This window comes from Anastrepha ludens, chromosome X, assembly GCF_028408465.1.
Source record: "Anastrepha ludens isolate Willacy chromosome X, idAnaLude1.1, whole genome shotgun sequence".
NCBI classification, from domain to species: domain Eukaryota; kingdom Metazoa; phylum Arthropoda; class Insecta; order Diptera; family Tephritidae; genus Anastrepha; species Anastrepha ludens.
In genome coordinates, this window is record NC_071503.1 from 83,045,634 (window position 1) to 83,062,527 (window position 16,894).

Consider the following 16,894-nt stretch of genomic DNA (forward strand, 5'->3'; position numbering starts at 1 on the left):
CCAAGCATGGAAGACATGTTTGACAAATTGGGGAGATGCAATTATTTTTCTACTATCGATCTGGCTAAGGGTTTTCACCAGATAGAAGTGAATCCTAAGGATGTTCCAAAGACTGCATTCTCCACGGCCACGGGACATTATGAATTCCTACGGATGCCATTTGGGTTGAAAAACTCACCTGCCACGTTTCAGAGAATGATGAACGGTGTCCTTGCTGAGTACATAAACAAGATTTGTGTCGTTTACCTCGACGACATTCTGATATTTTCAACGACTATTCAAGTTAATCTGCCCTATCACACAATCCATCGTAGCAAATCTCCGAATGTAAATGTCCGCTCCGAATCGGAGCAATTTTTTATCATGCAACCCATGTGAATTCGAAAAAGTTGTTGCCATACGCACATTTTAAATTTTGAAGTTTCGAAATCAAATGTTTTGCAATAAATTGAAATTTCAATAAAGACAAGCGTAAATAAATTTAATTAGACTGGAATATATATTGGAAAAACAAATCTTTTAAGTGTTATGGATTTTTCGTTGATGTTTTCTATAATGTTGGTGGAGGCGGAAGGTGAAAGAAGTAGATCGAATATGAAAATTCAACGAAAAATATTAAGGGACGCAAGCAATCCGCTCGATGTCGAGGACACAATGTAAGTATAGGAATAACTTCATAGGTTAACTTTATTTTATGAAACAGGTTTACTAAAATTTACCGCTTGAATAAGGCGGCGTTTTTGTACGTCTTAAGTGTCCTAGATGGAAATGCACGCTCAATGAGGCCGTGCTCCATCTCTTCGCTCCAGCGTTTGTCTTCCGTATTACGTTTTTTTGCGGAGGGTGGGTACCAGCATGGAGTGGGAAAGGACTTTGACATTCCCATGGCTCAATCCACATTGTGTGGCGTATTAAAAGACGTGTTACACACTCTTCAATGTCACCTATGTCCTCAGTGGGTGAATCTTGATTTAAGCAACGTAGAAAAAAGACAAGCAAAGATGGACTTTTATCAAAAATATGGATTTCCTGGTGCGATTTTATGTGTAGACGGAACACACATTAAAATTGTTGCGCCAGCTAAGGACAAATACTATAGCATCAATGCTATGATTGTAAGTCTTGCAAAAACTGATATTTCAAATATCTTTCTAATTTTTTATTTATTGTAGATATGCGATAATAAAATGAGAATTTGCTACGTGAATGCGCAGTATCCTGGCAGCAACCACGATGCTCATATTTGGAACGTAAGCAGCGCGCGAAATTTTTTTGAAAATAAATACCTAAACGGCGAACGAAACACTTGGCTTTTGGGTATGTGCATACACATATAGACCGTTTGAATAGTTTTTTGCTAAAATGATTTTATTCATTCCACAGGAGACGCTGGATATGCTCTAGAGCCATAGTTAATGACACCTTTTCGTTCACCTACAACAGGAAGCGCCGAAGGAAACTACAATAAAATAGTACATGCAAAAGCCAGAAATACTTAAAAAAGGACCATAGGTGTATTTAAGAACCGATTCAGATGCCTTCGATGCGTTGCCGCAGCATTGCACAATATTTGTATCCATTATCGCGTGGTTGATGATTTTTCAGAAAATGTTGAAGAAAACCATTTTAATCAAACGTATGAACCTTCTCCTTCAACATATACTGATGTAGCTATTCGGATAAGGGAATCTATGTCTTCAACATTAATACGACTGTAATATTCAATTAAAAATAGCAAGACTTATATGTATTAATTCATTTACACTTTTTTTATTTGAACTTTTGATAAGCACTTGTGTATAAATAAAGGAATGTACATATACATACATACATATGTATAAATTTCAGTTGTTTTTGGAAATCGCTTTAAGCTTTTTTGCTCAACTAATAACATTTGTTTTTTTATTGAATTTTTAGCATTGATCAAATCTTCCATGGATTGGTTGTGTCTATGGGTTTCTTCCACTTCTGCATTCTTCAGGTCGTAGTGCTTTTCCATTGCTAGGTATAATCGTCGTATACCGGAACAAATATCTTCCAGCCTTTGTTCCTGTATTGAATAGTGTGCTATGGTCTTTTCCTGAAATTCCTTTTGAAGCAAAAAATGGTCTTGAAGTACTTCTGCTGTACTTGTATCAGTTGGTTTGCGCGCAGAGGAAATACGTCTCGGAAGTGCTGGACTGCGGCTCGATGACGTCATTGACACGTCAGCCCCGATCTCAGCTTCAGAATCGCCTTCAACAGGTAGCCCAATACTCACAGTGTTTTCAATTCCATTCGTGCTAGTCTTTAGTGCCGTCAATCGGATGACAGCTTCCTCCATTTCATTGAAATGGTGCTGCCTGTTTTGACCGCCACCAATAGCCCTCTGTTCTATTTTGTTTTCCGGTAGCTTCCTTTTAATATACGCCTTCCAGTCTAGCCATACCTAGTAAACACGATATATATACACACAAACAAGGCACAGTAAATAACACATTTTACCTTTTTCCAGCTAGTGATGTCTTTCTGAGGTGGGCCCATGCTGTTAAGCTCCTCCGCCACCTTTTTCCAAAACTCAGACGCTTCTTCCTTAGAGCACTAAAGTGTGTTCAGTGAATGCTATTCTCCGGTTTTCGAATTTACGTTCGGAGTTGTTCGAAATGCATGAATGTTTTTGTAGTAACTTCTCCGAAAAACAGTTTACGATGGAGTGCGTGATAAGGCCGAATACTTCAACGATTGAGTGAGGTTAATCTCAAAATACAACTAGACAAAGCTCATTTTTGCAGAGACAGACCGAATTTTTGGGACATATAGTCACTGATGACGGCATTAAACCGAATCCTCAGAAGGTTGAAGCGATTCAAAGAATAGAGCTACCGAAAACGGAAAAGGAAATTAAATCGTTTTTGGGGATCACGGGCTATTATCGAAAGTTCATAAGAGACTATTCAAAGATTGCCTACCACATGACAAAATATTTGAAAAAAGGAGCGGAAATAAATGTTTCTGACAGGGACTACATCAATGCCTTTAAGAAACTCAAGTTACTCTTGATGACTGACCCAATTCTTATCTATCCCGATTATTCTAAAAGTTTCACCCTTGTCACGGATGCATCAAATTTTGCGATCGGTGTTGTCTTAATGCAGAACGAAAAAGTTATATCTTATTACAGTAGAACATTGAATGAACATAAACGTAGGTATTCCACAATAGAGAAAGAACTACTCGCCATTGTGGCGGCAACGAAGTACTTTAGGCAATATTTATGGGGCCGAAAATTCACTATTAAAACGGACCACAAACCTTTAGTTTGGCTGGATTCATTGAAGGAGCCAAACCTTAAACTGCAAAGGTGGAAAATCAAATTAAATGAATTTGATTATAAAATTGTACACGTTAAGGGCAAAATAAATGTGGCAGACGAGCTGTCAAGATTGCCAAATTTGGAAATCAATAATAAGGAGGAAGAAGACCAAAATGACGCAAGTTCAAACTCGGCGACCGTACATAGTGGGCAAGAGGACAGCTCTTGTTATATTTATATTACAGAAAAACCAATAAATGTTTACAAAAACCAACTGCATTTCAAAAAAGGGAATACTGAAAAGTTTATAATGCAAATTAAACATAAGAAGGTAAAAAACTTTATAACGGTTACTGATACTAGCAACTTGGTAGGAGTTCTGAGGAAAGTACTGAAGGATAAAGGTGTGATGTGTATTTTTTGCGAGGACGACCGACTTTTTGTACAACTTCAGGATGTCTATGTAAATTATTTTTCTAACAACAGAAATCTAAAAGTATTAAGATCCACAAAAAAATTAAAAGAAATTACAGATACGGATGAGGCACTAAATACAATTAAGGATGAACAGCTGAGGAATAACCATCGTGGCATAAATCGAAGTATTATTTCCCTGGGCTTATGAACCTAATAACGAAGTTTATTAATAATTGTGAAGTCTGCCAGTTGGCTAAATTCGACAGGAGACCGGTAAAGGTTCCATACCAGATGAGTGAATCACCAGGTAGTTTTAATGACATTGTCCACATGGACATTTGGTTCCCATTCCGAAACGTAATGTTTTTAACAACAATAGATAAACTTTCAAAATACGCCACAGTACACAAACTGGCTGATAGAACTTGGCTGTCTATACTCTCTGCTCTTAAGGAAAGAATACGATTTTTAGAAAAAATGAAAAAACTGGTTTATGACAATGATAGGTGCATGCTACATGAAGCAGTTAAACTGTTTTTAAATGAAAATAACATTGACTCGCATGTAACAACCGCCCATCACAAAACAGGCAATGCAGACGTTGAACGCCTACACGGTACATTGAATGAACACATTCGGATTATAACAGCTGATAGAACAGTGACAGACGAAGACACTGAAGACAAAACACATAGAATAATTACAATTTACAACAACACTATTCACTCAACAACTAAATTAAGACCCATTTACTTTATTGAGAAAAATTTTGACAGAGAGAAAATCCAACAGCTTGCAGAACAGTTCAAGAAAGAAATGCTAGTAAGAACGAATAAGCTGAATGAAAATCGAACAGAAAATTTCGACTAGACGGATTCAATTGTACGGAACAGGGACATTCAGAAAAATAGTCTCAAATACAAAAGGCTATCACAATTCCGGAAAAATGGTACTTATGTCACAGACACTAGTAATAGGAGAAATAAGAAATATTATAAAACTCAAATGAGACGCAAATTCAAACAACAGATTTAATAGTTTTTGCAGAATGAACGTCTTCACCTTCACCATGCTGATGATGATAGCAGGATCTGGGGCAAATGAAATTGAAATCTACCAAATAAACCCAGATGGTGGATTTGTGATATATAAAATGGAGCCCGAGGCAGTTGTAGACAAATATCTCAATGTATTACACATCGCAGATTTAAATACCTTCCAATACTGTTTGGAAAAAACGGAGGAAAATGTAATAAAACTTAATCTTGTGGACGAACATGATAATGAATTGATTCAACGAGAAATTAAACTAACAAGGACAACTTTAGCAACACTAATTCCACACGTCTATAAGAATAACAGAGCAAAAAGAGGACTGATAAACATTGATGGATCGTTTTTGAAGATGGTGTGGGGAACAAAGGACGACGATGACGCAAAAGAAATTTATAATCATCTACAAACGTTGGACAGCAATGCAAAACAAATAACATACCAAACGAACAAGCAGGTGGAAATCAACAATGAACTGATTAAGAATCTAAATACCGTGGTTGATAGTGTCAACAGGCAAAAAAATAAAGTGAATGCACTTTTATGAAATATTACAGCATTGGTAAACAGGGCGCTCAATATGGTGGAAAAGTTTAGGGTTGTTTTACAAATGTATGCTGACCTTAACATTCTGAATAAGCAAATAGATAAAATATGAGATGTTGTTATGATGAGCAAACAGATCATATTACCGCACGACATTTTGTCCGAAGAGGAAAAAACTAAATACGACATTACGGTGGAAACTTTACCTTACCTTAGAACAAGTACTGTGTTCTTCGAAAACAAATTGATCTTTGTACTACAGATTTCAAAATTCACAACAGAAACCTACTTTAGAGCCCTCATTATACCATCGCCGAACAACAATTATGAGGAATTAGATTTGCCAATAGAAGAAGTGGTGGTTCAAGGAAAGGAGGTATACAGGAACAAAGAAAAAATGTTGGTGAAAAAAAACCTTATGCTCCATGATGGCAACTGTATTAGAAATTCTTTCCAGCAGAATAATGATTGTAGACTTAAAGTAAATAGAGAGCCTATAATTAAGGAAATTCAATCAGGTCTTGTAATAACAAAATTACTTGAATTTACCAAAATAAATCACAATTGCAACGATCAGCCTTATTTTGTCAAGGGCAATAACATAATGAAATTTTTTAATTGTACAATTAAAATAAAAGAATTTGTGTTTGAAAATTTGTTTGATAAATTTGATCATGGCGTTCTTATACCAGTGAACTATGTAAACTTTACAAAGATTGTTAATAACGTTACTTTGGATAAACTTCATCTTCAAAGCATTAAGAACAGAGAAATTATTACATACATTGAATTTAAGAACAATATAACGCATGGCACTACTATAAGTTTGATTTTTATGCTTTTAACGGTAATTATAGTTTTAATAATAAGAATTAAATGTTGTAAAGTGAGAAAGAACAAAATAGAACTAAAACTTAAAGATTACCCTGACCCATTTGCCCGGAGGGCAAAACCTAAGGATGGGGAAGTCACATACATGTAATCTTTATCGGCCTTATCACGCACTCCATCGTATACTGTTTTTCGGAGAAGTTACTACAAAAGCATTCATGTATTTCGAACAACTCCGAACGTAAATTCGAAAATCGGAGAATAGCATTCACTGAGCACACTCTAAATGTCAAATTGTCACATTTCCCACAATTTTTCTACGGCAAGTTTTTGTAAGCGGAAAATCCACGAAAAATTGAAATAAATTAAAATAAAGTGAAAAAATTATAAAAATGTAAGTATTTATTGAATAAACGCGCAATCAGTATTTAATTTGTCAAAATACAGGTCCAAAATAACAACAAGGCAACAGTATCCGGCTTTGCTGGAGTTGCTGCAAGAAAAGCCCTCTATGGCACACGGCTTTTCAAAGTGCTCTAACGAAGAAGCGTCTGAGTTTTGGAAAAAGGTGGCGGAGGAGCTTAACAGCATGGGCCCACCTCAGAAAGACATCACTAGCTGGAAAAAGGTAAAATGTGTTATTAACTGTGCCTTGTTTGTGTGTATATATATCGTGTTTACTAGGTATGGCTAGACTGGAAGGCGTATATTAAAAGGAAGCTAGCGGAAAACAAAATAGAACAGAGGGCTACTGGTGGCGGTCGAAACAGGCAGCACCATTTCAATGAAATGGAGGAAGCTGTCATCCGATTGACTGCACTAAGACTAGCACGAATGGAATTGAAAACACTGTGAGTGTTGGGCTACCTGTTGAAGGCGATTCTGAAGCTGAGATCGGGGCTGACGTGTCAATGACGTCATCGAGCCGCAGTCCAGCACTTCCGAGACGTATTTCCTCTGCGCGCAAACCAACTGATACAACTACAGCAGAAGTACTTCAAGACCATTTTTTGCTTCAAAAGGAATTTCAGGAAAAGACCATAGCACACTATTCAATACAGGAACAAAAGCCGGAAGATATTTGTTCCGGTATACGACGATTATACCTAGTAATGGAAAAGCACTACGACCTGAAGAATGCAGAAGTGGAAGAAACCCATAGACACAACCAATCCATGGAAGATTTGATCAATGCTAAAAATTCAATAAAAAAACAAATGTTATTAGTTGAGTAAAAAAGCTTAAATGCGATTTATACACAAGTGCCTATCAAAAGTTCAAATAAAAAAAGTGTAAATGAATTAATACATATAGGTCTTGCTATTTTTAATTGAATATTACAGTCGTGTTAATGTTGAAGATATAGATTCCCTTATCCGAATAGCTACATCAGTATATGTTGAAGGAGAAGGTTCATACGTTTGATTAAAATGGTTTTCTTCAACATTTTCTGAAAAATCATCAACCACGCGATAATGGATACAAATATTGTGCAATGCTGCGGCAACGTTCACTATTTGGCAAACCTTCATGGGTTCATAATAAAGCTCACGAGCACCCAGAAGGCATCTGAATCGGTTCTTAAATACACCTATGGTCCTTTCTATAGTATTTCTGGCTTTTGCATGTATTTTATTGTAGTTTCCTTCGGCGCTTCCTGTTGTAGGTGAACGAAAAGGTGTCATTAACCATGGCTCAAGAGCATATCCAGCGTCTCCTGTGGAATGAATGAAATCATTTTAGCAAAAAATTATTCAAACGGTATATATGTGTATGCACATACCCAAAAGCCAAATGTTTCGTTCGCCGTTTAGGTATTTATTTTCAAAAAAATTTCGCGCGCTGCTTACGTTCCAAATATGAGCATCGTGGTTGCTGCCAGGATACTGCGCATTCACGTAGCAAATTCTCATTTTATTATCGCATATCTGCAATAAATAAAAAATTAGAAAGATATTTGAAATATCAGTTTTTGCAAGACTTACAATCATAGCATTGATGCTATAGTACCCTTTACGATTAAAATACAGGAATTTGTCCTTAGCTGGCGCAACAATTTTAATGTGTGTTCCGTCTACACATAAAATCGCACCAGGAAATCCATATTTTTGATAAAAGTCCATCTTTGCTTGTCTTTTTTCTACGTTGCTTAAATCAAGATTCACCCACTGAGGACATAGGTGACATTGAAGAGTGTGTAACACGTCTTTTAATACGCCACACAATGTGGATTGAGCCATGGGAATGTCAAAGTCCTTTCCCACTCCATGCTGGTACCCACCCTCCGCAAAAAAACGTAATACGGAAGACAAACGCTGGAGCGAAGAGATGGAGCACGGCCTCATTGAGCGTGCATTTCCATCTAGGACACTTAAGACGTACAAAAACGCCGCCTTATTCAAGCGGTAAATTTTAGTAAACCTGTTTCATAAAATAAAGTTAACCTATGAAGTTATGAAGTTATTCCTATACTTACATTGTGTCCTCGACATCGAGCGGATTGCTTGCGTCCCTTAATATTTTTCGTTGAACTTTCATATTCGATCTACTTCTTTCACCTTCCGCCTCCACCAACATTATAGAAAATGTCAACGAAGAATCCATAACACTTAAAAGCTTTGTTTTTCCAATATATATTCCAGTCTAATTAAATTTATTCACGATTGTCTTTATTGAAATTTCAATTTATTGCAAAACATCTGATTTCGAAACTTCAAAATTTAAAATGTGCGTATGGCAACAACTTTTTCGAATTCACATGGGTTGCATGATAAACAATTGCTCCGATTCGGAGCGGACATTTACATTCGGAGATTTGCTACGATGGATTGTGTGATAGGGCAGTATATTTCACGTATTCATTTTTATGCTTTAATTTTTATTCCCACAAAACGCTAGACGCAGACGTCAGTGTATTCTTCAAAATTCCACAACGGTTTAGCGAGCAAACAAACTTCTAATATTACAACATGAAGTTTGTTTGGCAAATGTGCTTATTATGCACATTTATTCTTTCTCACGGTTAAAATTGTAATAGGTACTTTTAAGCTCTACTCTTAAGGAAATGAGAATCAGTTGTTCAGTTTGAAATAAAGATTCATTCTCGTTCGAACTCATTATTGGCGCAGTCGGGAAAAACGGTGTTCGTTCTCAAATAAAACTATTAGCGCATATAATAGTTAGAGCCTCGAACAGTAAAAAAAATAGTTAGTGATAATAACTGTTAACGAAAAAATAGTTAATGAAAATAACTGTTAACAAAAAATTTTTGGTGAAAATAACTGCTAACGAAACAATAGCTAATTAAAATAACTGTTTACGGAAAAGAATAACAAAATAGGAAAAATTGACAATACCCACAAAAAAGAAAAGAAAAAAAAAAAACACGCACATAATCTTAAGTGTGAAACATCGAGAATTGGTAGAGATCCGTGTATGAATAAACATCAGTGAGGTACCATAGGAAAAAACACAGGAAGATCAAATCAACCAACTCTAACAGAAGGTCGGTCAGGAAGTCCAAGGCACCAACTTTATCAACCTGCTTATTCTACTTTTACTAGTAAGTTGATACAAATATAGTTGAATAACTTAATTTTTTGTTAATTGAAAAAAAAACAACAAAAGGGGAAAAATTTTATTAATTAAAAATTATTTTCTGCTTGGAATAGAAAGAAAGAATAGCATTAAAATGGAACAATTTGCGGTAGCTAGAAAATGTATTTGTGCCATACAACAATTCAATGGCAACACTCTCGACTTACCAACGCATGACATAGGACATTTTTAAAGTAAATTAAACAAACTTTTAGTCAGACTAAACAACTCATATCTGCTAGATGATACCTTGACGGCCCTTCAAGCTACCAGAAACAAAAACTTGGTTTTGGAAGTGTTCCGACAAAGTCTACCGGAGCCAGTTAAGTGCATAATAATAGGTAGAAATCCATCCACAATGTCGAATGCTTATGCCATAATAGAGGAAATCGGTTACTTGAACTTTACCGGTCTCTCATTGAATAATACCAACCGCTACAGTAGAAGGCAATCTCAGAATAATAATACCAGCTACAAAAGAAACGATTCAGGAATGCCAAATTATCGTCACCCACAACAGAGTGGAAGCTTCCGGGAAACCAATCATTTTCAGCCAAGGAATCAGGGTAATTTTAATAGGGGCACTGAATGGCCAACTTCCTCACAATCAAGAGAGGACAGGTTCACTCGGCAATCGCGGAGTTTTAATGCGTCGCAACGCACTCGACACGAACAAAACAATCAAAATCAGGCAATTGAACCTATGGACATTTCGAGTAATTTTCAAAATTTTCAAATAAGTGGCCTCCCAGATACATTCCCTAATAGTCATAGACAACCCAATTAGAAGGCTCAGGTTTGTAATAGACACCGGAGCGGAGTTTAGCATAATAAACCGCGGAGTATGTAATGAGAAATGGAAATCGGCTATAGATATAACTCTTAGAGCATGTAATAAAGATATTAGTATTAAGAAAAAATGTACAATATCACTTTTTAAAGAGTTTGGCCTTGAAAATTTCCATGTCGATTTTTTGGAATATAATTTCGCTGACAGATTTGATGGACTCATAGGAAATAACATTTTAGTCAACCTTGCTGTCAATATTTCCTACAACGACCGAGTGATTTCAACTGAGAAAAGTATAATCAAACTATTTTTTTAACAGAGAAGAGGAGGAATATTACTCCCGTTCAATGAACGAACCAATTGATCTTTCTTGTCAAGAAACTAATGTGTTTCATAACATATTACAGTTTAGAGATATAATGCAATACATACGGGCAAACCATCTGAACAATGAGGAAATCGAAGGCTTAAATAGAGTCCTCTCCAAATTTTCTTAAACATTTTATAAGGATAGTGACGACCTGACATTTACGAGTGAGGTCAAACATAGGATCCAGACTACAGATGATATCCCCATTTATTCGAAGTTGTATAGATACCCCCAAGTTCATAGAGAGGAAGTTGATAGACAGATTGATCTGATGTTGAAGCAAGGCATTATTAGACCCTCTTGTAGCCCATACAACGCACCTATTTGGGTAGTTCCCAAAAGGGGTGTCCATTCCAGTATTCAAAAGTGGCGTATAGTCATCGATTATAGGAAGCTAAACGCTATCACTATAGATGACAAATTCCCCATGCCAAGCATGGAAGACATGTTTGACAAATTGGGGAGATGCAATTATTTTTCTACTATCGATCTGGCTAAGGGTTTTCACCAGATAGAAGTGAATCCTAAGGATGTTCCAAAGACTGCATTCTCCACGGCCACGGGACATTATGAATTCCTACGGATGCCATTTGGGTTGAAAAACTCACCTGCCACGTTTCAGAGAATGATGAACGGTGTCCTTGCTGAGTACATAAACAAGATTTGTGTCGTTTACCTCGACGACATTCTGATATTTTCAACGACTATTCAAGTTAATCTGCCCTATCACACAATCCATCGTAGCAAATCTCCGAATGTAAATGTCCGCTCCGAATCGGAGCAATTTTTTATCATGCAACCCATGTGAATTCGAAAAAGTTGTTGCCATACGCACATTTTAAATTTTGAAGTTTCGAAATCAAATGTTTTGCAATAAATTGAAATTTCAATAAAGACAAGCGTAAATAAATTTAATTAGACTGGAATATATATTGGAAAAACAAATCTTTTAAGTGTTATGGATTTTTCGTTGATGTTTTCTATAATGTTGGTGGAGGCGGAAGGTGAAAGAAGTAGATCGAATATGAAAATTCAACGAAAAATATTAAGGGACGCAAGCAATCCGCTCGATGTCGAGGACACAATGTAAGTATAGGAATAACTTCATAGGTTAACTTTATTTTATGAAACAGGTTTACTAAAATTTACCGCTTGAATAAGGCGGCGTTTTTGTACGTCTTAAGTGTCCTAGATGGAAATGCACGCTCAATGAGGCCGTGCTCCATCTCTTCGCTCCAGCGTTTGTCTTCCGTATTACGTTTTTTTGCGGAGGGTGGGTACCAGCATGGAGTGGGAAAGGACTTTGACATTCCCATGGCTCAATCCACATTGTGTGGCGTATTAAAAGACGTGTTACACACTCTTCAATGTCACCTATGTCCTCAGTGGGTGAATCTTGATTTAAGCAACGTAGAAAAAAGACAAGCAAAGATGGACTTTTATCAAAAATATGGATTTCCTGGTGCGATTTTATGTGTAGACGGAACACACATTAAAATTGTTGCGCCAGCTAAGGACAAATTCCTGTATTTTAATCGTAAAGGGTACTATAGCATCAATGCTATGATTGTAAGTCTTGCAAAAACTGATATTTCAAATATCTTTCTAATTTTTTATTTATTGCAGATATGCGATAATAAAATGAGAATTTGCTACGTGAATGCGCAGTATCCTGGCAGCAACCACGATGCTCATATTTGGAACGTAAGCAGCGCGCGAAATTTTTTTGAAAATAAATACCTAAACGGCGAACGAAACATTTGGCTTTTGGGTATGTGCATACACATATATACCGTTTGAATAATTTTTTGCTAAAATGATTTCATTCATTCCACAGGAGACGCTGGATATGCTCTTGAGCCATGGTTAATGACACCTTTTCGTTCACCTACAACAGGAAGCGCCGAAGGAAACTACAATAAAATACATGCAAAAGCCAGAAATACTATAGAAAGGACCATAGGTGTATTTAAGAACCGATTCAGATGCCTTCTGGGTGCTCGTGAGCTTTATTATGAACCCATGAAGGTTTGCCAAATAGTGAACGTTGCCGCAGCATTGCACAATATTTGTATCCATTATCGCGTGGTTGATGATTTTTCAGAAAATGTTGAAGAAAACCATTTTAATCAAACGTATGAACCTTCTCCTTCAACATATACTGATGTAGCTATTCGGATAAGGGAATCTATGTCTTCAACATTAATACGACTGTAATATTCAATTAAAAATAGCAAGACTTATATGTATTAATTCATTTACACTTTTTTTATTTGAACTTTTGATAGGCACTTGTGTATAAATAAAGGAATGTACATATACATACATACATATGTATAAATTTCAGTTGTTTTTGGAAATCGCTTTAAGCTTTTTTGCTCAACTAATAACATTTGTTTTTTTATTGAATTTTTAGCATTGATCAAATCTTCCATGGATTGGTTGTGTCTATGGGTTTCTTCCACTTCTGCATTCTTCAGGTCGTAGTGCTTTTCCATTGCTAGGTATAATCGTCGTATACCGGAACAAATATCTTCCGGCTTTTGTTCCTGTATTGAATAGTGTGCTATGGTCTTTTCCTGAAATTCCTTTTGAAGCAAAAAATGGTCTTAAAGTACTTCTGCTGTACTTGTATCAGTTGGTTTGCGCGCAGAGGAAATACGTCTCGGAAGTGCTGGACTGCGGCTCGATGACGTCATTGACACGTCAGCCCCGATCTCAGCTTCAGAATCGCCTTCAACAGGTAGCCCAACACTCACAGTGCTTTCAATTCCATTCGTGCTAGTCTCTAGTGCAGTCAATGGGATGACAGCTTCCTCTATTTCATTGAAATGGTGCTGCCTGTTTCGACCGCCACCAGTAGCCCTCTGTTCTATTTTGTTTTCCGCTAGCTTCCTTTTAATATACGCCTTCCAGTCTAGCCATACCTAGTAAACACGATATATATACACACAAACAAGGCACAGTAAATAACACATTTTACCTTTTCCCAGCTAGTGATGTTTTTCTGAGGTGGGCCCATGCTGTTAAGCTCCTCCGCCACCTTTTTCCAAAACTCAGACGCTTCTTCCTTAGAGCACTTTGAAAAGCCGTGTGCCATAGAGGGCTTTTCTTGCAGCAACACCAGCAAAGCCGCATACTGTTGCCTTGTTGTTATTTTGGACTTGTATTTTGACAAATTAAATACTGATTGCGCGTTTATTCAATAAATACTTACATTTTTATAATTTTTTCACTATATTTTAATTTATTTCAATTTTTCGTGGATTTTCCGCTTACAAAAACTTGCCGTAGAAAAATTGTGGGAAATGTGACAATTTGACATTTAAAGTGTGTTCAGTGAATGCTATTCTCCGATTTTCGAATTTACGTTCGGAGTTGTTCGAAATACATGAATGTTTTTGTAGTAACTTCTCCGAAATACAGTTTACGATGGAGTGCGTGATAAGGCCGAATACTTCAACGATTGAGTGAGGTTAATCTCAAAATACAACTAGACAAAGCTCATTTTTGCAGAGACAGACCGAATGTTTGGAACATATAGTCACTGATGACGGCATTAAACCGAATCCTCAGAAGGTTGAAGCGATTCAAAGAATAGAGCTACCAAAAACGGAAAAGGAAATTAAATCGTTTTTGGGGATCACGGGCTATTATCGAAAGTTCATAAGAGACTATTCAAAGATTGCCTATCACATGACAAAATATTTGAAGAAAGGAGCGGAAATAAATGTTTCCGACATGGACTACATCAATGCCTTTAAGAAACTCAAGTTACTCTTGATGACTGACCCAATTCTTATCTATCCCGATTATTCTAAAAGTTTCACCCTTGTCACGGATGTATCAAATTTTGCGATCGGTGCTGTCTTAATGCATAACGAAAAAGTTATATCTTATTACAGTAGAACATTGAATGAACATAAACGTAGGTATTCCACAATAGAGAAAGAACTACTCGCCATTGTGGCGGCAACGAAGTACTTTAGGCAATATTTATGGGGCCGAAAATTCACTATTAAAACGGACCACAAACCTTTAGTTTGGCTGGATTCATTGAAGGAGCCAAACCTTGAACTGCAAAGGTGAAAAATCAAATTAAATGAGTTTGATTATAAAATTGTACACGTTAAGGGCAAAATAAATGTGGCAGACGGGCTGTCAAGATTGCCAAATTTGGAAATCAATAATAATGAGGAAGAAGACCAAAATGACGCAAGTTCAAACTCGGCGACCGTACATAGTGGGCAAGAGGACAGCTCTTGTTATATTTATATTACAGAAAAACCAGTAAATGTTTACAAAAACCAACTGCATTTCAAAAAAGGGAATACTGAAAAGTTTATAATGCAAATTAAACATAAGAAGGTAAAAAACTTTATAACGGTTACTGATACCAGCAACTTGGTAGGAGTTCTGAGGAAAGTACTGAAGGATAAAGGCGTGATGTGTATTTTTTGCGAGGACGACCGACTTTTTGTACAACTTCAGGATGTCTATGTAAATTATTTTTCTAACAACAGAAATCTAAAAGTATTAAGATCCACAAAAAAATTAAAAGAAGTTACAGATACCGATGAGGCACTAAATATAATTAAGGATGAACACCTGACTAATAACCATCGTGGCATAAATGAGGGGTTTGCGGAATTGAAATCGAAGTATTATTTCCCGGGGTTTATGAACCTAAAAACGAAGTTTATTAATAATTGTGAAGTCTGCCAGTTGGCTAAATTCGACAGGAGACCGGTAAAGGTTCCATACCAGATGAGTGAATCACCAGGTAGTTTTAATGACATTGTCCACATGGACATTTGGTTCCCATTCCGAAACGTAATGTTTTTAACAACAATAGATAAACTTTCAAAATACGCCACAGTACACAAACTGGCTGATAGAACTTGGCTGTCTATACTCTCTGCTCTTAAGGAAAGAATACGATTTTTAGGAAAAATGAAAAAACTGGTTTATGACAATGATAGGTGCATGCTACATGAAGCAGTTAAACTGTTTTTAAATGAAAATAACATTGACTCGCATGTAACAACCGCCCATCACAAAACAGGCAATGCAGACGTTGAACGCCTACCCGGTACATTGAATGAACACATTCGGATTATAACAGCTGATAGAACAGTGACAGACGAAGACACTGAAGACAAAACACATAGAATAATTACAATTTACAACAACACTATTCACTCAACAACTAAATTAAGACCCATTTACTTTATTGAGAAAAATTTTGACAGAGAGAAAATCCAACAGCTTGCAGAACAGTTCAAGAAAGAAATGCTGGTAAGAACGAATAAGCTGAATGAAAATCGAACAGAAAATTTCGACTTGACGGATTCAATTGTACGGAACAGGGACATTCAGAAAAATAGTCTCAAATACAAAAGGCTATCACAATTCCGGAAAGATGGTAATTATGTCACAGACACTAGTAATAGGAGAAGTAAGAAATATTATAAAACTCAAATGCGACACAAATTCAAACAACAGATTTAATAGTTTTTGCAGAATGAACGTCTTCACCTTCACCATGCTGATGATGATAGCAGGATCTGGGGCAAATGAAATTGAAATCTACCAAATAAACCCAGATGGTGGATTTGTGATATATAAAATGGAGCCCGAGGCAGTTGTAGACAAATATCTCAATGTATTACACATCGTAGATTTAAATACCTTCCAATACTGTTTGGAAAAAACGGAGGAAAATGTAATAAAACTTAATCTTGTGGACGAACATGATAATGACTTGATTCAACGCGAAATTAAACTTACAAGGACAGCTTTAGCAACACTAATTTCACACGTCTATAAGAATAACAGAGCAAAAAGAGGACTGATAAACATTGGTGGATCGTTTTTGAAGATGGTGTGGGGAACAATGGACGACGATGACGCAAAAGAAATTTATAATCATCTACAAACGTTGGACAGCAATGCAAAACAAATAACAGACCAAACGAACAAGCAGGTGGAAATCAAC

At 36.4% G+C, this 16,894-nt stretch overlaps 1 protein-coding gene and 1 pseudogene across 1 annotated transcript; one reads left to right on the forward strand and one right to left on the reverse strand.

Annotated features, from left to right (window-relative positions):
- Window positions 1-1,759: 1,759 nt before the first annotated feature.
- Window positions 1,760-3,683, reverse strand: LOC128870289 (uncharacterized). Its single transcript, XM_054112892.1, has 2 exons — window positions 2,485-3,683; window positions 1,760-2,428 (listed from the first exon to the last, which is right to left on the reverse strand). The coding sequence occupies exons 1-2, from the start codon at window positions 2,521-2,523 to the stop codon at window positions 1,760-1,762; spliced, it is 708 nt and encodes a 235-aa protein (XP_053968867.1). The 5' UTR covers window positions 2,524-3,683.
- Window positions 3,684-4,757: 1,074 nt separating this feature from the next.
- Window positions 4,758-7,374, forward strand: LOC128870290 (uncharacterized; annotated as a pseudogene).
- Window positions 7,375-16,894: the final 9,520 nt, after the last annotated feature.

What these genes read in the sequence shown, in the direction of transcription:
- LOC128870289 (XM_054112892.1), bottom strand. Translation starts at nt 2,523, where the DNA reads ATGGGCCCACCTCAGAAAGACATCACTAGCTGGAAAAAG. An exon ending in ACATCACTAGCTGGAAAAAG is followed by an intron (nt 2,429 to 2,484) that starts GTAAAATGTGTT and finishes CGTGTTTACTAG; the next exon opens with GTATGGCTAGACTGGAAGGC.